This window comes from Bombyx mori, chromosome 28, assembly GCF_030269925.1.
Source record: "Bombyx mori chromosome 28, ASM3026992v2".
Classification (NCBI taxonomy): domain Eukaryota; kingdom Metazoa; phylum Arthropoda; class Insecta; order Lepidoptera; family Bombycidae; genus Bombyx; species Bombyx mori.
In genome coordinates, this window is record NC_085134.1 from 9,682,710 (window position 1) to 9,705,751 (window position 23,042).

At 36.0% G+C, this 23,042-nt stretch overlaps 3 protein-coding genes across 10 annotated transcripts in view; 2 read left to right on the top strand and 1 right to left on the bottom strand.

The window, feature by feature from the left end:
• The window catches only part of Myb (Myb transcription factor), an 81,208-nt gene extending 73,158 nt beyond the window's left edge, over positions 1-8,050 (bottom strand). Inside the window, exons 1-2 of one of the 4 annotated variants that reach the window (XM_038021062.2) lie at positions 7,838-8,027; positions 3,823-3,936 (exon numbers count right to left, since the gene is read on the bottom strand). In XM_038021062.2, the coding sequence (XP_037876990.1) occupies positions 3,823-3,936; positions 7,838-7,860 (137 nt within the window). In that variant the 5' untranslated portion in view covers positions 7,861-8,027. Of the gene's footprint in view, positions 1-450; positions 780-3,822; positions 3,937-7,837 lie in introns of those variants that run through there. The other 3 variants (XM_038021060.2, XM_062676692.1, XM_038021061.2) reach the window with 3 other exon arrangements.
• Positions 8,051-9,526: 1,476 nt separating this feature from the next.
• Positions 9,527-14,374, top strand: LOC101741425 (checkpoint protein HUS1). 4 transcript variants are annotated; one of them, XM_004924288.5, is made up of 6 exons: positions 9,527-9,796; positions 9,864-10,070; positions 11,374-11,474; positions 12,496-12,606; positions 12,881-13,058; positions 13,613-14,374. In XM_004924288.5, the coding sequence occupies exons 1-6, from the start codon at positions 9,745-9,747 to the stop codon at positions 13,840-13,842; spliced, it is 879 nt and encodes a 292-aa protein (XP_004924345.1). In that variant the 5' UTR covers positions 9,527-9,744; the 3' UTR covers positions 13,843-14,374. The 4 variants fall into 4 exon arrangements, with proteins under 4 accessions (XP_004924345.1, XP_021202432.1, XP_021202434.1 ...); XM_021346757.3 differs by having other exon boundaries at positions 9,553-9,796; positions 9,850-10,070; XM_021346759.3 differs by having other exon boundaries at positions 9,553-9,796; positions 9,850-9,978.
• Positions 14,375-16,469: 2,095 nt separating this feature from the next.
• The window catches only part of LOC101746699 (S phase cyclin A-associated protein in the endoplasmic reticulum), an 88,223-nt gene continuing 81,650 nt past the window's right edge, over positions 16,470-23,042 (top strand). Inside the window, exons 1-4 of one of the 2 annotated variants that reach the window (XM_021346760.3) lie at positions 16,470-16,814; positions 18,700-18,857; positions 19,297-22,095; positions 22,532-22,661. In XM_021346760.3, coding sequence (XP_021202435.2) covers positions 16,730-16,814; positions 18,700-18,857; positions 19,297-22,095; positions 22,532-22,661 — 3,172 coding nt within the window. In that variant the 5' untranslated portion in view covers positions 16,470-16,729. The remainder of the gene's footprint in view (positions 16,815-18,699; positions 18,858-19,296; positions 22,096-22,531; positions 22,662-23,042) is intronic. The other variant, XM_004924325.5, reaches the window with a different exon arrangement.

Genomic DNA, 23,042 nt, shown 5'->3' on the forward strand with positions numbered 1-23,042 from the left:
GGCAGGGTGGTGGTACCTACCCGTGCGGACTCACAAGAGGTCCTACCACCAGTTTCTTTAACTTACCATCTCTGGTCACTTAGTATTTAGAGTTAAATTTTATTGAAATTAAAACTCTTCATTGCTGTCAGAGTTCAGTATTAAAATGAGGGTAAATTAAGAATAGACAGTATCTTTGCGATCTTAATATTTTTGACCGCTGTTAGAGTGATCGACCCTCGTGCGAATATTTGCCAAAACATATGGAGCCCAATAATACCAGGAAATACCAGGCCTACCGTAAATCAGCCCTTGAAAACCCCATTTGAAGAAAATTATCATATTATTATGGCACAGTAATATAACAAACAAAGCTTGCTTGCAAAACTTTTTCTTTCGAACTAATTTTGAGAAAAAATTACGGAGCCTTCGTAAGTAATGGCCTCATTATATTTAAAGAAAAAAACTCACTTTTTCCTGCGGCCCGCGTTCGAGTTGTTCCCGACGGGGAAGTCGAAGGACTCTCCAAAAATCCGATATTGCAAATCGTCATCATCATTACTTTGATATTGCATTGCTTATACACTACGAAGACACGCAAACGTACGACAATAAATCACTTTTAACATCATCACATTAAATAGGGATCACATAAATATTTTATTCCGACATGATATTTGAAATGATAAAAAAAACCGGGAAATAATAATATTGAAAAAAGTTTTTAGGCGATCGGACCCGCGTGGAATCACGGCCGTGGCGCACGCGGAGCCGGACTGACTGAATGAACGAAATGAACATGGTGCACGCTTTGCCGAAGGGGCCGGCTGTTCGGGGTTGCAAAGTAATAATATTAAGATTACTAGGAATTTGCATAATTGTACTGGATTTATTTATTTATTTAATTGATTTTTACATTTAGGTTCTTTGTCGTTACAAAATAGTAAAGTTTTATTTATTTTTATGGTTTACGTGAACGTAGATGTCCAACAGCTCATGAAACAAAAAAACTTTATAATTCATGCTCAGCATGCCTGTAATTAATAAGTGACGTGATGACATACCATTAGGGGGTTGTCTTCTGACCTGTTAGTTAATTGAAAAAAAAAAAAGACCGAACTCAGTATTTTAATAGATATGGATGCTTAGGCGATAGCGCAGGAGAGTCGTTTAAGGATAGGGTCCTAAATACCATCCTTGTGTCCGCGGTCCAGTTCCAATATCGTCGGACCCTTTAGTTCCACATACCTTGTAGGAGTTTCGGCCTCTGACCCGGGATAAATTAAATATTTTAATTGAACGGTAGCACTTTTACTGTCTCAAATGTGATATGATGCATACCACGCGCTTTGTAAATCTTGATTAAACCTATTATACAATTTCAACATGCGTGTAAGAAAAAGCCACGAAAAGAAGGTTAACTTATAAGTCTAAATAACAACCCATATGCCTAGTAATAAACGATAGGAATTAATATATATACAATGTTAGTAATATAACTTAAATTAGAAAAACAACTAAAGAATTCTCGATCCCGGTGTTCTTTTAAAATGTAATTTTTTTAAATTCTGTAATTCCCAACCGGATTCTTGAGCTTGCAACACCGAACATAGCCAGAATGCGAGTTCCGCGCTAACAAAATAACCCTGGAATTCTGTATCTGTACTTAATGTATCAATAAAATTGTAATAAAAGTTATTTTTTTAATATTTTGAATAAAATTTAGACGATCGAGTAAACCACAATTCTATTATTAATTTAACACTTATTTGTATAGTGCTCTAAAAGAATTCGTGGAAGTAGTTTGTAAGCAAAAAAAAACCTTCCAAGTGGTTGTGGTAAAACAACCTAAAATAAAATTGTAAACATCTGTATTCTCTGTTCCGTGTAAGCATTTCAACAATGTAACCAATCAACTATGTACCTGATAACATTTTAATATAGTATTTTCTTTAGTATTCACGTGACGTGGACATAATTAAAACCATAGATAATACACATAGACTAGTTAATGATAAATAATAGATTAAAATTATTCGGTCTTTGAACGGAAACTGTAAACTAGGTACTTGTAATTTAGGAAATACTATAATGACAATAAAAACTCATTAATTCGCAGCCCATACCATTTTTTTTTATTTTTTTTTATTGCCTTAGTAGACAGACGAGCGTACGGACCATCTGACGGTGAGTGGTTACCGTCGCCCATGGACTTCAGCAATGCCAGGAGCAGAGCCAAGCCGCTGCTTACCGAATGACAACATCGTAATATTTTCAAACAGCTGAGAGAGTCACTCTAATCATATGACGTCATATTTCGTAATCAAATGCCACGCGGTTTCGTTCGCTTAAAAAGATTTAATTCAAACAGAATTAAACACATTATTCCCGATAAACTGCCTATCGATTTGTAGTTCTGTTAATACATAAAATCATGCTCAATCCTGTGGACCGAATGGTAAACAGTCAAAGTCGGCCTAAACATGTCATTACGAATCCTCCCAATCCCCTCTTGCTAGGGCCAGTGTTAGCAACACTTTCGGTTTGAGCCCCGTGAGCTCAGCTACATGTTAGTGTGAAGCTGAAATAGCCTCTCAAGGACATCAGCATAGGTAGGACAAAAAAGGATATTGCCATACTACTGTCAAAACAAGAACTCGGGTGCGCAATTTGAAACAAGCCATGTTAAACGTAAAATTATTACTAAAGTAAATATACGTTCCATTTTCTAGACTAACATCCTCTCCAGTGTATTTTTTTCTTCTTCATCATTCCCTCACTGCTAAGAATCGTGACCACGTGTAACTTTGCTCCATGGTGTTCGGTCGTTAGTGTAAAGGAACACATGGCATAAACTACCTCCAAGCCACTTTCTTTGGTGTAGTATGCGAGAAACACACGAGATTAGCAATAGTAGGTATATGATACCATAGGTATACCACACAGGGCCCTGAAGCGGCTATACTTTAAGACAAATATTTTTTTGTATGGAAACTGGCGACATCTTGTAGCGGATGCCCCTAAACTTATATGTTGTTAAAGTTAAGGCATTTAATTATTGTATAACTAAATACGGAAAATAAAAAAAATAAAAAATCATACTAGCTTAATAGTGGTTTCCGAAAATTTACAAAATCCTTCATTAAAAAAATATATAGGATAGTTAATATGTTACTGCCATCTACTGGAGCAATGAGAAACTAATCGAAGCAAAGCCATCTAGTGACCGACGCCCGTAAACACTTTTGTTGAGTGCTTGAGTTGCTTATCTGTAACTATTTTATGTGTATTATATCTATGACTAGCTGACCCGGCAAATTTTGTAGTGCCTCAATCGATAAATAAAAGACCTAAGCTTTTGTATGAAATAAACTTGAAAAAACAAAAAGGAATCCGTCCGACAGGGGACACATCAAAGGAAAAACAAAATTGTTTGTTTTTATATAATTCCGAGAATTTTCATATTTATTCACCTTTTAAACTTTCTCTGGACTTCCACGAATAATTTAGACCAAAATTAGCCAAATCGATCCAGCCCTTCTCGAGTTTTAGCGAGATTAACGAACAGCAATTCATTTTAACATATATCTATCTATCTATCCATCTATGATCTATGATACCACACACAGGACGAAATACGAACTGTCTATTACAAGAATGCTTCAATACAGGATTAAAGTCAGACGCTGTGGTACACGAGTCAGGGTAACTTCATCAAAGACAGAAAAATTGTAAATCGCATTTAATTTTTCCTAGCCTTCCTGATGTTTTATAAATACAAGGCTACGTCCTTATACTGTCTTCGGTTTCTGATTATCTGAAAATCTTAAATCTACCACTCACTCTTCTTTGACGATGGCGAAGTCGTCCTCCTCTTCAGTGGAAAGCTTCGCCTGCAGAGCTTTCAATCTCTCGATCTGAAACTGCAGATATGACTTCGTGCTACCTTCCTCCATGCTGAAACAAAAAAAGACATTGATGTTGCTGATGTTATTTGATGACAAATTATCCAGAACAGTGGTCCCCTTCGACTATAACTAATTGAAATTATAAGTTTGAACATTATTATGGTTCTATTGTCAAAGACTACTTACTATACTTATATAATTTCATATTTCGCCAAGATTACTTAACTATAGACAAACAATGTTAATCTATTCTCAATTTGACCACAGACTTTAAGCAATAAGAAAAGTTTGACAATAAACAAATAGTATGCATGCGTGTGTGTGTCAAATGCATAGTAGTGTGTGTAATGTTGTTTTTTATTAAACCTAATATATTTTTTATGTATAATTAAAAAAAAAAATTAATATTCTGCATTCCCTATATTCTCTATAAGTGTGGGATATGTAATAATCCTACGTCCGAGCAATTTTCGTAAAAAGGGGTAAAAAGTTTTTGTTTCACGTATTAATATATAGATATCGAGAGCTGATCTCTCTGAAACCTCTATAGCACGGAATGACCTTGACTGTTTTACCTTGTTTCAAGGGGGAAGGATTATATGAGAAGATCTCATCATCTCGTTTCTGCCATTGGATCGCATGCCAAAGGGTTTCTAATTAACAACCACGTTCATCCACAAGGCGTTTCTTCAAGAGATCTTTGTTTGCGACGTCGGGCTATAGGATGGTCTTTCATCAAAGTAGTTTTCTGGCAGAATCTTCGTTTTACTATAGAGCTTTAAATGCTTTAGCAGTGACCAGAAGCTTGGCTGTCTAGGACGGAAGAACCGCTCAAGAATTGATTAGATTTCGTCTACCAAAATTAGATTAATGTAAGGTTTAAATATTAGGTCAAGTTGATAGGTTGATACTCCTATTATTGATCAGAATTATATCAGACCCGGGTTGAGCATTATCGAACGTAAAACAACTTAATTTTTTTTATAGCTTAGATGGTTGGACTAGCTCACAGCCCACCTGGTGTTGAGAGGTAGCCGGAGCCCATAGACATCTACAACGTAAATGCCGCCACCCATCTCAAGACGTAAGGTTTTAACAGTACAACGGCTGCCCCACCCTTCAAACCGAAACACTGCTTCACGGTAGAAATATGTGGGATAGTGGTTACCTACCCGTGCGGACTCACAAGATGTCCCCACCCCACCACCAATCATTACGCAAATTATAATTTTGCGGGTTTGATTTTTAGTACACGATGTTATATGGAAGTCAACCGTGAAAATTTGTTAAGTACGTATTTCATTACAAAAATTGATACCCGCCTGCGAGATTCGAACACCGTTGCCTCGACACGAATGCACCGGGCGTCTTATCCTTTAGGCCACGACGACTTCAAATATGTATATCTTTATCTATTCTCTTCAATTACTGAATAGTACAGTCAGTACAGTCACAGATAGAAATGTCAAACCAATTTAAGATACCAGTCTACACAGTACGTCTAAATGTGTCTATTTATTAAGGCTAAAAGAGCAACTTTTCTTCTAGAAAAGGTCGTGCATACATTACACCCACGAAGCATAAATTATTATTAATCAAACCCGCAAAATTATAATTTACGTAATTACTGACCTCTTGAGAGTCCGCGCGTACCACCAGCCCACCTATTTCTGCCGTGAAGCAGTAATGCGTTTCGGTTTGAAGGGTGGGGCAGCCGCTGTAACTATGCTGATACCTTAGAACTTACATCTCAAGGTGGGTACGCATTTACCTTGTAGATGTCCATGGGCTCCAGTAACCACTTAACACTAGGTGTGTGTGTGAGTTCGTCCACGTATCTAAGCAATAAAAAAAAGACTACAATTACGCACAGATGTTGCGATGTTTTTATATTAGTACGTAAACATATTTATTGTGATTGTTATAATTTATCAGTACGTGTAACTTATCTATACTAATATTATAAAGAGGAAAGATTTGTTTGTTGGTTTGTTTCGAATAGGCTCCGAAAGTACTGGACCGATTTGAAAAATTCTTTTTCCATTAGAAGCCGACATTGTCCCTGATGAACATAGGCTACTTTTTTTTTTTTTTTTTTTTTTTTTTTTTTTTTTTTTTTTTTTTTTTTTTTTTTTTTTTTTTTTTTTTTTTTTTTTCATGTGTGTTTTAATGTTTCCGAAGCGAAGCGAGGGCGGGTCGCTAGTATTAACTATATATTAAGTTTGTTAGTCCTCTTATCAATATCGAAAGAGAAAAAGAAATGTATGAATTAATTCATTCGTTAGTTAGAAAACCACAGTCCATATATGTTTCCGTAAGTTCAATGTTGAATTTGTCGTTCGAACCATATTATTATAGTTAATGTTCTTAATACGTATCTTACGCACGATCTATTAAAACGCCACGTCATTAATAACATCGATTACTAAATCAATCAAACTGATTAACTTTAATTGCCATAAAGACCTATCGTATTCTTCGGAAGGTTAAGTTACATCTGAATGTATGTACCATATAACTATACGAGACCTTAGAACTTATATCTCAAGGTGGGTGGCGCATTTACGTTGTATATGTCTATGGACTCCAGTAACCACTTAACACCAGGTGGGCTGTGAGCTCGTCCACGCATCTAGCAATACAAAAATAAAAAAATATATTGCATGTATGTACCACCCAAACCTCGAACATTGTACTGCATTGTAAATACCGGAAACAGACTTAGACAAGATCCCGGCAGACTTTGAATACGAATTGTTTTATTGTGGTCTAAGCTGGACCATCTTATGCCCTATTAATCATAACTGGTTACAATCGTCGAGCACAGCAATGCCAGAGCACACAATAGTCGCATGTCATGTCGGATCCTCCCGATCCACTAACGGTGCTTTTAGGTACCCCAAGCACCGGTCATCGTTCTCGTCGAACCCGTCGCTTGTGACGAAGGGCTCTGCGAGTAAATTAACCTACAGATACAGCCCACTGAGTTTCTCGCCAGATCTTGTCAGTGGGCCGCGTTTCCGATCCGGTAGTAGATTCCGCGAAGCATGGCTTTGCTAGGGTTCGTGATAGCAACTTCTGACAAAGGTTTGAGCCCCGTGAGCTCACCTACTAGTTAAGGTTACACTAATATGGATTCTCTAGACCATCAGTTTAGGTAGAAAAAAAAAAAACAATAGTCCCTGTCAACCAAAGCTTCGGTTCAAGTAGCAATTAGGTAGGATAAAGCTCGGACAAATACCGATTCATACGTGAAAGCCAACTCGGAACTCGAATATGGCGATCAAGGCGATCAATTAAAAAATAATGCGTGCAGCTAAACCAATTTAACCAGCTGTGGCTAAATTATACTGTGCACTACATTATAGAATCCAAAACGCAAACGTAGGATACCAATGTGTTGTAATAACGTAAATAATTGACAGGACATTGCAAAGGATTGTGTAGTTACTCATATCGTTGTTAAATTTTGTAAAATAATAAGTGAACTAGTAGATATAAAGTGCACAACCTAAAGAATTAGAAATCGTACATTCGCTAATAAAATGGCCGTCCGTTGCATAATATCGCGTCCGACATTGAACTGACAACAACAGCGTAAATGGAATATTTCTGGACCGAAAAACTATTAAGCGATAGGAACATTATTAACATAAGCGGCCAATGAGACGTACAGTAATTCATATTTGACAAATACGAAAGGTTTTCAAAAATAATCCGTTATATATTCGAAGATCGAATTCGAAGGAAATACGTTAAAAGAATGAAACGGTAACCGTGAACCTAGCCAGTATCAACATACATTCTAATAAGAACAAATAATGCTTATTTATAACTCAAACTTATGTTATATCGGTTACATTTGGCGACTACGACGATCTTTTAGTGCATTTATAAGTAATTACGTGTATTCCACATCCGTGTGACGACATTATCGATCGCAAACATACCTTGACCGTTCATTATTCTCCATAAATTCTTCTGATTAAACAAATATTTAACAAAACAAAGGTCGTGAATCTAAAGTTAAAAAATAAATAATACGTGTAATTGAATCAAAATAGTTTGAATTGCACAATAATTTGATAAAAATAAATAAAAACTTTTTAAGTCATAGTATAACCACAATTCGTTAGTTTTCGTTACACTCAAAATGGAACATCGCTTACCTTTTTTCGCATACCGTAAAACTCTCGTGCAAGATAGAGACAAATACCTAACCGTAAACAGAAACTTGTCAACATGGATGACATGTTAGCGCCATCTACCTTCAAGACCAGTGACGTTTGTACTCTATGGTCAAAGCTGCCAGATCGCAAAGGAATGGATTCGACTAAATCAAGTTCAAATCATCATCATTCAATCATCAAAAGATACATTTATTAAAAATAATTATCAGTTGAATACATCTAAAATATTCTATTCAACTGATAATTACTTCGAACCAACCATTATTAAAAACGCGATTATTATTATTTAGTCCGCAAATGACCCATGGTACAATGATTCAAGTACCGACAGTCATAATGGTCTGTTAATGCCTTCAGGATGCTGTTAGGGCTGACCCGGACCCGGCGAATCAGGGATGTGCATCTTTTCCGCATGGTCTTAAAGAATCAATCGACTCGTGCTTCGGCGAACATTATAACATTATAACAAGTAGGTACCACCACCCTGCCTATTTTCTGCGGTGAAATCGTAATGCGTTTCGGTTTTGTATTGTGGGGCAGCCATTATAACTATACTTGGGATCTTAGAACTTATATCTCAAGGTGGGTGCATTTACGTTGTCCTTGGGCTCCAGTAACCACTTAACACCAGGTGGGCTGTGAGCTCGTCTATCCATCTAAGCAATAAAGGCTGAATCTTGTTAACAACATTTTCAAGATAAATTTGCATAGATACGAGTTTCGAACCACAACATTAGAACCGTTAGTCTACCGAGCAATTTTATCCGCTCGGTGTAAGATCTTACCTTTTTTGTTAACACCCAAACTACTAAACTCTGTGATAGAGACAGTTACATGTAAATGTATGCACCTATACCTACATATTAAATATTTATCATCGCCAATATTAACACACATTCTTTACAATAGAACGAATTTTGTATCAAACTTCGTCTCACGCTGAAAAGATACTCTGATCTTTTCTTTTAGGTGCTTCCGGCTCACGTAGTATATCCTATACGTACAGATGTAGCAGATTCAGACTGGCGTAAACGAGAGTTTTCTTCTTTAACAGAAGATGATCAACAAAAACGGTAGAAATATCCTAATATTTTCTTACGAGCATCATTCTACATTTAGGGACTAAATCAATTGGCTCTGTAAGATACCTTAAGCACACATTCCGAAAAACTTTAATTAGCTAAAAGTCTCTGTTATTTAAAACACCGTTTAGCAAGAATGTTTAAAATTACAAATTGAATATTGTAGGAGCATTCTTGTCAAAGATCAAAGCCATTACTTATTTCTCGGCTTTCTTAACAGTTTCATCGGGGTATCTCATTATTATTAGTTCACAGAAACTACAGCTGGATAGCCTTCGTTACTTATTCTCAATGAACCAAAATGTTTGCATCATGAAATCACCTTTGCACTTTAAGTCGATTTCAATACTGATAAGAGTTTTTGTGCAGTTGCAATACTAGCCAAATCTATATTGTCAATGCTCACTCAATTTTCGCGCTGCCTAAGTTTTGAAAACAACACAGTATTGGAAAAATAAAACATAAATTACATGTCGAAACTGTGTTTAGTTACTAATTATTATATATCTTAAAATAGTGTGCAATTCATCATCTCATTTTGCACGAATTAAACAACTGTTTTCAAAAGACGAAAAACATATCACTATGAAATTCCGTGCTGTTATGAATAACTCTTCTCCAATACGCGAATTCTCAAGTAAAACTCCGCTTTAATGGTGTTGCTTACTAGTTTTTGATTATTGTAACCAGAATTTTGTTTTCAGCTATTGTTAGTACAATATCAAAACTGTCTAAGGAGTGTGTCCTAAGGATAGCAGACGATATGTTGTATTTCATTGTCAGCGATGAAAACACTGGACCAGCCCCTCCGGTACTATGGTGTGAAATACCACAAAGTGTATTTTTCTCTGAATATCAATTGGTTGGAATGGATGAAACTCACCAAGACATTTATTTAGGATTGAATTCGGGTATTATAATTTCCATTAAAAAGTGCTATGATAAAATAAATAAATTATTCTTGGTGAATATTTCCAATATCAAATGTTTAGATATTGATAATCATTGATATTAACTTAATAGCCATTAAGTTTAAAAAAGTGGTGATCTTCATTCAGGTACATCTTAAATAAATAATAAATTGTTGTTTTCCCAATACCATTTAAAGTTTCATGGTGTCTAGAAATATATAAAATAAAAAAATTTAAAATATAAAGAGTGGAAAAATTTTAGGACTAGCTGACCTTAAGCTTATGCTTAAGATGCCAGACTTCCAGACCCTTAGGGGTTATAATCAGATATTAGAAATCATTGTTTACTTGCACTCCAAAATGTTTTAAATGATAATCATGCAATATTAATAGCTTAAACCTCTTTTCACATGTATTTATATTTTGCCTAGCATTCTTTGTTTAATACACTGTTCAACATAGAGAAAATTAAATAACAATAAACATAAGAGACAATTGAACACAAATGTAATTTAAGTGTTTGGCATGGTTAGGTTGTGTGTGTTAGGTGTTATCTGTAAGATTTTGGTGTTTGTGTGTAGGAATTAGCAGTTTATAAACAGTTCTGAAACTGTTCGTTTTTTATGACAATGTGTTGCACTTTTTTTTTACTTAGATGGGTGGACCAGTTAAGTGGTTACTGGAGCCCATAGACATCCACAATGTAAATGCGTCACCCACCTTGAGATATAACTTCTAAGGTCTCAAGTATAGTTACAACGGCTGGCCAGCCCTTCAAACCGAAACGCATTACTGCTTCACGGCAGAAATAGGCAGGGCGGTGGTACCTACCCGTGCGGACTCACAAGAGGTCCTACCACCAGTGTACTTAAAGTAAAATAATCAACAGTATCTTAGATACTTATTTATATTGAATACTTGAGGACTGTTAGATCGTTTTCCAAGTTATCATAGTTAGTTCTTGTAACCAATCCATCAATTTCATTATGCATCATTTAGTTTAGTTTGCCAAATCACAAAAAACCCTTGATTTTCCTGTAACAACCACCCCTATAGCAAAGTATCAATAACAATGCTTTAAAAATAAATATTACAGACAGACAGACAAAAAATCATGTTACTGTGCAGTAAATTACTATAAGGAATGTTGAATTTTAATGTGTTCCTTTTTTATTGCTAATAAACAGAATCATGGCCCCTCTAAAGCCCATCATCATTCGTGAATATCAGTAATACTAGGAGCATGGCTGTGGCAGATAGCAAAATTGTAAAATGCCGTAATACAACTTACTGTAATTTTCAGGTAATCTCGCAAGATCTTTTGTCTCCTTGAAAAATGTAAAATCATTAAAAATGAAGTTAACAAAGAAACAGTGTCCGTGCCTAACATTGGAAATTGAAGTGGTATGCTTTTAATAAATAGCACCTGTTCACTTATGACTTGGTTAATGTAGACCTAGGAATGACCTTAATAAAATGAAGCCCCACGGATTTGTTAATATGTAACACATTAGAAATCTTGAGTCTTCTAATTGTTGCCTTTATCCCGTAGTGTAGAGGACCTATTCATTCATGTCAGCATGTCCTCTTTCTCTATTCAGACCTATCATACGTTATCTCTGCACTCACACCCTTCTCTCACATGTGCTCTTTCACGCAGTCCATCCAAGTGTTATTAGGCGGTCCCTCATTAGAAATGTTCACTATTAATATTTATTTAGTAACTAGTGAAATTAAATCGCCCTCTGCCGGTACTATTCTTAATTGATTTCCACCTAGTTGATTTATATTCTAAATACTATTGCAAGTTTCATAAGATGTAGAATGTAAGAATGTGTAAAAAACATGCATTCATTTTTATTGAAATCAAAGACTACACTAATGTTGTAAGTATCAAGTTCCAGTATAGTGCTTATTTCGATTTTTAAACAATCAAACGCACCCCCGCCTTTGGATTAAAATTTGTCAATACTATTTGAAAGTGTTGTGTTTATTCACAGTGCATTTGCAGAGATATTTTCCACATACCATCTGGTTCTGCAATTAACTCACCCCTTTCCTTAGCGCTATGACATGTGCTTCTTCAAACAAGGCTTACAAAGAGTACTTAGCGGTTGCAACTTGGCTGTGCCTCTGGCATTGCTGACATTGCTTCATGTATGAGGGCAACTACTCCCCATCAGGTGTCCACAAGCCTGTCTGTTTACAAAGGCCATAAAAAACGCTGCATTGCTATTTGCATCTTGTTAGTCTTCAGTCGTGTCTAATAAAATCAGGTAAAGTTATGCTGTGCCTGTGTGCTTATTGACAAATCCTCCAAACACCCCATAAATCTTTATGATACATCTACTTAAAAATCAATTACAATTTGGAATGCTTAGTTTGAAAAATGGAAATCTTTGATGTACATGTCGCTTGTTTGCAGCCGTCTACAACCTCTCATCAGACGAGGCAGATTGTGCATGACATTCCAGTAGCAGTTGTGCCATGGAAAAACTGGCCAGACTTTTATGAACCCAGAGTACCAGATCCTGATGTTAGTATTACTTCATCATCATCATCATCTTAGGCTGTCCATCCACTGATGTCCAGTATTACAGATGTTTAGTATTACTTGAACCCTAAAAAATATCCACCTCAGTATTAATTTAATTTGTGATCATAAAAAATAACAATTGTTAATTAAGCTACTTTCTCTGGCATTTCAGACTTGTATTTTAAAGTAAATATGTAACTATTAATATGCCTATTAAGTTTGTTAACATTGATTTGTAGAAATCACAAATAAGAATCTTTCTTTGAAATTCTAGATATCAATAGAATTACCAAGTTTGAAACAGCTACGTACAACAATAGATCGTATGAGAACGATGGCATCTGAGGTGATGGTGCGAGCTTCTGCTGGTGGTCAATTAATCTTACAGATCAGAGCAGACATGGCTAAAGTGTCTACAAGGTTTAAAGATTTGAATGTTGCTCATTTTGATGGTGAGTTTTTCTTAAGCCTTTGCCCTATCATTTTAAATGTTTTCACTCAAAACAGTAGATTTAGGTAGGAAATAACATGAGAATATGTTACATGTGATATTGATTAAATACTTTCGTTTCTCTCCCGATTAAAAAAAGACTAGATAGTTTTTTTTTCTTGCTTAGATGGGTGGACGAGCTCACAGCTCACCTGGTGTTAATTGGTTACTGGAGCCCATAGACATCTACAACGTAAATGCGCCACCCATCTTGAGACATAAGTTCTAAGGTATAAGTATAGTTACAACGGCTGCCCTGCCGTTCAAACAGAAACGCATTACTGCTTCACGGCAGAAATAGGCAGGGTACCTACCCGCGCATACTCGCAAGATTGATTACCACCAGTGATTCTTATCTATTAACATAATCTAACCCCTCCTAGGTTCTTGTTCATGAACAAATTATGATTAGGACTCTTTAATTTATGGTTTCTCTATCAGCTCTTTGAGTATTAAAATTCAACGTCTGACTTAGTCATCAACTATAATCTTAATATTTTATACTGATTTTCACAGGCCCAGTAGACAATTCGGACCCTGAAACGGACAGCCAAGGAAATGAAGATAGCTCAGAAATAGTACAGTGTCGTGTTGACGCAAAGAAACTAGCACTTTTCTTGAACGTTGATCACATATCAACGAATACAACATTATGTAGTATTGTGCACAAGAGACTTGTGACATTGTGCTTACAGACAGATGATAATGTTAAATTGCAATGTTTCATAAGTGGAATTGTGTATTGAGCAAGAAAGGTGTCAAGAAATTCATTAGTACACAGTGATTTATTAAGTTAGGACCACACTGGTGGTAGGTATCTTGTGAGTCAGTCCACACAGGGAGGTACCACCACCCTGCCTATTTCTGCTGTGAAGCAGTAATGTGTTTCGGTTTGAAGGGCGGGGAAGCCATTGTAACTGGATCCAGTAACCACTTAACCAGGCGGGCTGTGAGCCTGTCTAACCATCTAATAAATAGGTAAATAAAAAAACACAAATATAAAAAAAAAACTATGTTCAATTCATTAAGTTAGAAGTTAAGTTTTTGTAAAATTACAATGTAATTCAGAAGCCAAGCTCTGGTAACTTGTTACATTGTAGGGGCGTTGACCCCGCACATCAGCTGTTTTCTTATTGTTACATAAAAATTATTACTAAGAGTGAATTTAATTTGTTTAATTTTAAATTGTCGTTGACAGGATTCGAAATTATTTAATATGTTGTTTTTAACTAATTGCCTAGTCTTGTGTAAGCAATAAAAAGATATTTATTCGCAAAATTTTTGAAATTTCACATTTCAGTTGTGAAACCATTGCAAGTTCCTGTTTCGATTCTTCAGATTCACCTCCATCTCCAAGCACTAGTCACCATTCTTGTCGAATGCGTCGAAGTGTTCAACACGCAACGTAGCCTTTAGACGCAAATCACTGAGTTACACGCCGGATGTTCTCAGCGAGTCGTGATTCCCATCTGGTGTTAGATTCAATGAAGCACTGCTTTTGCTAGGTCCAGTGTTGGTAATTCCCTTAGGTTCACGAGCTCACCTAACTCCGAGCGTAGCTGGAATAGGCCCTTAGGCAACCAGCGCTTATGTAGGGAAAAAAGTTTAATGGGTCGACAGCCGTTACCGTTACACAATAAAAATGAGATATCAATTTCATATCTCAGGCTGAGTGGCAGTTTTGGATGTGATTTTTTTGACCTATGGTAACCACTTAAAAGCAGGTCGGCCGGGAAGCTCTTTCACCCATTAAAATGGAAAAGATTAAGGTACCTACCTCCTACCTCGAATATATTAAGTGTATAATCTATGGTACCTACATACAAAACAAACTTATGGGGGACTTTTTGGCGGGAACGCGAGAAGTGAAGTTGTGTGATTTGTTTTATTTTGTCTATTTAGTGTTTCTTCGGGTTTAAATGTGTAATAATGGTGGTTTATTAACCGTTTAATATCTGTGAAAGTGCACAAATGTGGGAAAATAAAACAAAGCCGCTGGACGTAACTTCTCGGGATCCTCCAAAAAGTTCACTGAAAAATCTTAGTAAATGACCACCATTTTACTGAGATTAGATTTCATTTCATATCATCTCATTTAATTTCATCCTAGTTGATTAATGTCTCAAATTAATCATTTTCATTTCATTTCACTCCATAATATCATTTTTCATAAAATTAAGAATATAGATTAAAATAAGATATGACTTAAAGGTCTCAGTTACCAGATCATAAAATCTCTTAAAAAAAAAAACAAACGGACTTTTTGGCGGGAACGCGAGGAGTGAAGTTGTGTGATTTGTTTTATTTTGTCTATTTAGTGTTACTTCAGGTTTAAATGTGTAATAACGGTGGTTTATTAAAGGTTTAATATCTGTGAAAGTGCACAAATCTGGGAAAATGAAACAAAGCCGCTGGACGTAACTTCTCGTAATCCTCCAAAAAGTCCACTGAAAAAATCTCCGTAAATGACCACCATTTTACTGCGATTATATTTCATCCCATATCATCTCATTTCATTAAATTTCATCCCAGTTGATTAATGTCTCAAATTAATCATCTTCATTTCATTTCACTCCATATTATCATTTTTCATAAAATTAAGAATATAATATTAAAGTAAAATAAGACATGACTTAAAGGTCTTAGTTACCAGGTCATAAAATCTCTTAAAAAAAAAAAAAAAAACTTTTAATTTTGAGCCACATTATGTGTTGCCATCTTGTGAATCGTGAATTACTACTAATGGATAAGATAAACTGTTCGACACTACTAGTACACATAATGTTATTTATAATTTATTGCATAGTGATTAGTGGTATGACGAACTACATATCACTATCAGGTCGGAATGTCACGTTGCTATGCATTAGTTTATTTCTTTAAAGGCTACTCGTTACATACGTAAGCTGCTGTCCCACTAATATATATAAACTTACTGTGCCACAAAAATAAATGCAAATAGAATTTTGAAAGAAGTATGTAATATAATCATATCTACAGTACACAGACAAAAATTAAAGAATTGCTAAGAAAAATTAATTTATACTTTACTCATGCATCATCATCGCATCAGTTGGTGTAACTTAACTCTACATGGGAGATAAGCTCACTGATGTATCTGATGTACCTGAAATATATTAGTAATAATAATGGAGATATTATTATAAAGATGTAAATACATAATGATTAAAACTAGTTTTAATTTTATTATGTTTATGACTCTCCAAACCTATAGAAAATAATAAAAAAATCATATAATATCCATTATTTATTTATTTATTTTCGTTATTAATAGATGCATTAATATGTTTTATTTAGAAATAGGTAAACAATCGATAACAAAATATACACTGCACACAGCTGTGAATCGTTTTAAAAATCTGGTAACATTAGTAACTTTGCTGTCAAATGCGAATTGTTATGAAAATATCTGAGAATTAATTTTTTCTCTAATTTTCTCCGTTACAATAACTTTAACCGTCTATTTTATTTATTAATTTTGATAACTCGAAACTATAAAGTGGCCTTGCTTTTAATGTTCCCAAAGAGTAGTAACAGTTGCCTTACATTTTATAGTGATGCGTGTTGGGTTTTCTTTTTATTTCCCTCATAAAATATTTGTTTGTGGATGAGATGGAAGAGGTACGGCAGCTGGTGCAAGAAGAAGGCAGGGAAGCCAGGAATCTAGTTGCATTTCACGTAGCGGTGGACACACCGAGTAAGTATAGAAAAAAAATATTCATACCGTTCTTTTTAATCGGTTCTCGCGTTGATATTCGTGGGCGTTTATATTTTATACCTAACGTTTAAGTTGCGAATAAGGAGCGTCTGATGTTTACTAAACACTAAGGTCAAGCTCTAAAAAATTTTAACCCATGAAATCTCCAAAATGCGACACACATCTGTGATGTTTTTTTGAATGTTATAAACAATCTGAACTTTCCTAATAATAATTGGCGCTTGAAGAAATCAATAATGTTTATTTTTATCCCTCTGAATTATGTAAGGTTGTGTGGGAACCTACCACCTGCTGCCTTAAAGGTCAAGGGAATTCAGATCAATATATTTTATTATTCTTAGCTTATTTCTCTGTGCAGCACTTCTTTTTGTAGCATTGTAGAAACATACATATTTGGACAACATTTAAGCCAGCTTTTGATTATTATTTTTAGAAAATACTTTGTCTATTAATCTACTTCAAATAAGTAAGAAGTTATCATTTACCTGCTTGGAATAGGTAGAAATTTTAACATAATTGTACCACTTTGTTATTAATTATATCTCTTTATTAAAGTACCAGTGTTCCCTATCAGGTTGACCCAATAATTTGTATGTCTCAAATCATTAACTTTAATCATTTTTTCCCAAGAGTATGTGGGTCCGTTTCCCGCATTCGGCAAATATTTATGTGACGAAGAGGTTTGTTGGCTCATTGTCTGGGTGTTTTTTATTTATATATTTTGTTGAATATGCAAGTCAGTCTCAGGTATCCACAATGTTTCCCAATATTAATTTGGAGCTGGACGACTGTGCATGATTTGTGTCCCAAGTTATTTATTTATTTGTGCAATTGGATTGTATCTTTTAACTCAAGTGAGCTGTGAGATCATCAGTTTCATTGTGAGTGATGTAAGCAGTTCTACTGTAGTATTGTTAAAAAGCTAATAATAAGAATGAATCATGATACAATCTTGAGGTTAATTTTCATTAGCTGAATTTGTTTAATATATTATTATGTAATTATTTTTATCAGATATATAATAAAAATATTTTTTATTAAGTGCTAATGGGCAGTTTACAAATATTACATGTGTAATCAAAAACTAAAAAGATTGAGAATTTAAAAGAAACAACAGTGGTCAAATTTTTTTTTAATAATGCTATTTAGATAAACTATTATTAAGAATGATTCACAATATTTCATTTAAGTTAATGAGTCCGACAAATATAAGATTTGAAATTACAATATACATTAACTTTGTTATTTAAATGTGCACTCCTCAACTGTAAAGGTTTTACATCAGTTAACTATTTATTTAACTTAAAAACATGTAACTTAAAGGTTATTAAATTACCATTATATTAACATAATGTAACACATAGTATTGCCTGTTTTTCCAGATATATATTTGTAATAAATTCTCTTTAACTGTAAATATAGTTGACATAGAAAATAATAGTTCAAGTCTGAAATTTGATGTGCGCTATTGACAAATTAATAATCATGACCATTGAAAAAAAAATTATATTTCTATCTGTTTTGATATTAACCAAATTAGCAATAAATATATACTAAACTAATATTTAATTTCTTTTAACATGTCAAGGACCAATTGTAAATCTTAGGTTTTAAAAAGCGTGTGATGCTTCAGGCTGATTTCCTAACAGCTTATTATATCACGCTATTAAAATCAGAATCTACAGTAGGCAGCGGCTTGGCTCTGCCCCTGGCATTGTTGAAGTCCATGGGCGACGGTAACCACTCACCATCAGGTGGGCCGTATGTCCGTCTGCCTACAAGGGCAATAAAAAAAAAGGAATGTAAATTCATCAAACCAGTAATTAAGCATTCGATTACTACTTATACATGTGTTTATTGATAGTATCGCGGGTGCAAACCCGTAAGCCACCACGCTCAGCGCCACCCCGTCGTCCAGTTGCTCGACCCTCGCGGCTGCGGTCTGCCTCCGCTGGACGAGACAAACGATCTGAGCTCCGTGCTAGATACTGGGCGTTGCTTTTTGGAGACCTTCAGAGGGCTGTGAGTATTATCAATACTAGCATTGCTTGTTCATTATCATCATCATCTAGTGAAAAACTACTGGCTATAGATTTTTGAAGTGTTCTTTAGAATTGAAGTTTTTGCTTCCAACTCTTATCTGCCCAGGGTCAAATATCCGTCCAATAAGCAGAAAAACGTTACATAAGTCATGCTTGTGCGTGGTATATTTGTAAATAATTTATCTGTTTGTCAAGTAAATATGTATTAAGTATCTGTGGGCAGGCAGAGATGACTGCCTCTTGCGAATATAGTAGTCGGACATTGATCCTCAATAGAAATCAAACCTGAGCTTTGCATTATAAAAAAAATAAGTCAAAATCACAAAGTATGTTAAAAATCAATCAGGCCTTATTTATTTTGATATTCATAGAATTAATGCAAAGTCCTACTTAAATTCATTGCGAAATCTCTTGCTCAGATTGGTGAAATCTACAACACGGTGGAAGCACACGAAAATCTAAACGAATGTCAAGAAGTAATACTTGTTTTAGAGAACTACACGCGAGATTTTAAAGCATTAGGTGAATGGTTCAGACTCAAATGGGAATATGATAACACGCCTCCGCCACAAAGACCTCAAAGTCTAGCATGGGAAATTAGAAAAACAGACTTCGTTCGTCCCGAGTCCCGACGCACTCACTCCGTCAAGAGCTCTCCTTCAGTCTCTGGAAAAAATAGCCCTTGCCTCTCTGGCCACAACACTCCGAGCGGAAAGAATAGCCCAAATCTCACCGGGAAAGCTAGTCCAGGCAGCGGGAAGATCAGTCCACGCGTTTTAAGTCATCCCACCACTAGTCCTAAGGCGAATGTTGAATTTTTCAGCAGTAAAATAGCAGCTAAAATTTCTCCGAAACCCGATGCTAAGATCGCCAAGGATACGATACGACTATCTGATATAAAAGAAAAGGAGAGTAAAGACTTTGTCAATCAAAATTCCGTCAGTGAAGATAGTAATGTATTTATTCAGAAAGAAGCGTCGGAGAATAATATTAAAACTGTTGAAGTAGGTAGAGCTAAAGAGATCGCGAATGTCAGTCCGAAGCACGTGATCCTCAAAACTACAGCAAAAAATGATAGCAAAGAGATGAAAACTAGCGAAACGATCTCGGAACAAGCTAAATATACCATAAGTAAACTCGACGCCATGGAAAACGAGTTTCTAGCAAAACAGTTAATAGTGAACGTCGCTAAAAACCAAAACATGTTGAACAAATCTAAGGAAAACGAAATTGAAAAAATATTCAGTAACACCAATACAATTCGCATCGACATGAAAGAGCCAGAGAATCATAACGGTGTAATTATTAAAGTCGAGGACATTAATTCTTTAATTGACGAAAAGCAAAGTTTATCTACGGAATCTCCAGCAAAATCCGAAGATAACTTCGGTGACGTTTCAAACGATAGTTTCAAGTCAAACGACGAGAAAATAGTTCATGAAAAGACCGACAAAAATATTGATGCTAAAGAGGATGAAAGCAGTAACTCACATCACATGAATAAACATTCGTTTCTTCCCGCCCTTGAATTGGCCAATCTTGACCCCATCGACAACATGACGCCTAATTTAAAAGAATCTAAAATAGAACTTGGTGATAGTGATGTTACAAATGGATATTTAGATTCATATAAAGACCTCGAAAAGGATAGTGATACCATGAAAAAAGAAGAAATGAAGAAACCTGAATCAAAAACCGAAGTTAAAGTCCTTAGACCAGCTTATTCTCAGGCAGCTGCTAAACCAAAACAAGCACCAGTAAAACCTGAAGTGAAAACTCCGACCAGAGTCTCCAACCTTCCCAAGAGTAAAGCTCCTTTAGAAATACGACCGGCTACAGCACCCAAAACTCCGAAAATGCCTAAAAGAAACCAAACAAGTAAATGCAGCTATCCCTTCAATCTGACGACCGGACGAACTAGCCTATTTGATCCAGCGACGAATAAAACAACTCTCAAGAAACCCGTTCGACACATGGGTGCCGGTGACTCCAAGCCACCTACAAAGCCGGACACCAAGAAACCTTCACTCAGACCGACATCCCTGAAAATTAACGAAAAAGGTGATAAACCGGAGAAGTTAAATCCGACGCTAGAAAAAATCAAAGACTGCGATGAGTACAGTAGCTCTGATACAATCGTAACACAAATCGATATATCGCGAATCGAATCTAGTGAAAGTCTGAAAACCTTGATTCCAGAAGACAATGTTGGGAATTCCGTTGAAGTTCTCAATGTTGACAACAACGATAATGAGGGCTGGTTGACTGTTAAGTCAAAACGATTGAGTCGCGAATCAAAAAAGCAATCAAGATCACACTGGGCCAATCGTTTCAACCAGCCGTCTGCTACAACCAGCTTACCGACGCTTATGATCGAATCGCCCAAACAAGAGTCTAATCCCATTGTAACTTCAGCGCACAGAGCTAAGTCTGAGCAGCCTCAATTTAACTTGGAGAACGCTCCGAGAGAACAGAAATCTTTTGCGCCCGAACCTGCCATAATAATAAACCAGAAATGTATTGAGGAAATGTCAGATTCGAACGTAAAGTCTGATGAAGAAACAAATTCCAAAGCTGAAACAGCTATCAGTCCGGTGCCGAAGTCATCAGAAGCGTATTCACCGGACCTTCCTAAATCGAAGGAAGATTTTTCTAATGCCGCTTCAAAATCGGCCGACGAAAGCTCACCGCCGCTACTGAAATATGTGGATGACTTGCAAAAGTCTGATGATCCGTCGATAATCCGTCAGAAATCCGATGTGACTGGCTTGAAGACTCGTTCAGCCAGAAACAAAGCCATGCGCAAAGGCAAGGCGAGGGTACGAGACGACATAGACCTGACCTCGAATAGACTCCACTCGTCTCTAGAAAGTCTCACGACCGCGCTGTCCCGCTCCCAAGAGAGCACCGAAGATATGTTCGATTTCGACAAATGGAAGGTGGAGTTCGTGTCCACGTTCAAATATTCGGACGACGACGATCAAATGACGGACCAGAATGACATACTGCAGACGGCCGATCCGTCGGAGATGTCGGAGATCGCGGAAATGACCTCGCAGATCGAGGAGAACGAACGGAAGATCAGCCTGGCTCTCGACTTTCAGTCCGAAGTCGACCAACGGAAGCTGAGCGAGGAAGAGGACCTGCTCAATCGCCAGATAATGGAGCTGCAGCAGGTTTCCGATGTGGATCTGGATACAGAGACCGATGACACGGAGGTAATTAGATTAAATAATGGCGCTTCATTAATGTGTTTTATTTTATTTGAAATTTTTACATATAAAACTTATTATGCATGGTGATGATGAACATTATAGGTGTTTCTTCCTGGAACGTGAAATCGTCTCGAATGCATTCTCAAGGTCAGAGACATGAGGTCGAAAGTCCGCGGTTTCAACTTTTCCAATTCGAAATGTTTATTCTAATGTATCTATGCGACCTTAATAACCGTAAAAACAGGATACATGTTAAATATTTATAAAAAAAATGTGTTTTTGTAAACAGTACATTGTACTTCATCTTTATAGATGGAACTTCTTAAAATGCCTTATATTTAACTGTTTGTGAAACGGGAACATTATCTAATTATTTTTTCGATTATTTTTAAGGAAAAACAAAATAAGTGACAGGGTACTTAATAGTTATATCGTACAGACAGACGCAGAGCTGGTGTGCGAGGGTGCTGGACTGGAGGAGCAGTACGAGTCGGCCCTCGCCTCCATGTCCTGGGCGGAACGAGTCGACACCCTCGGAGCGCTAGAAGCTCTCGTCGCCAGAGACCCAGGTAACACAAGCTGCACAAGCACTGATAAACGCTGTACTATCGCCGATATAGCCGCGACGTGTATATACTACAAAATAAATAAAAAGAAAACTGAATTCAATAACATAAATCAACATAGTCTTTAGTAGTTTTTTTTATTTTAAAGCAGGTGGTCTTATTTCAATTTAATCAAGTTTTGATGACTAGCTATTGTTGATAATGTAATGATGTATATTGGTGATAGAACGTCTTGTGAGTCCGCACGGGTAGATACCACCACCCCGCTTATTTCTGCCGTGAAGCAGTGATGCGTTTCGGTTTAAAGGGTAGGGCAGCCGTTGTAATAAAGAGTAAGAGTAAAGTAGTAGTAGTAAAGAAAAATCAATTTTACGTCTATAAACA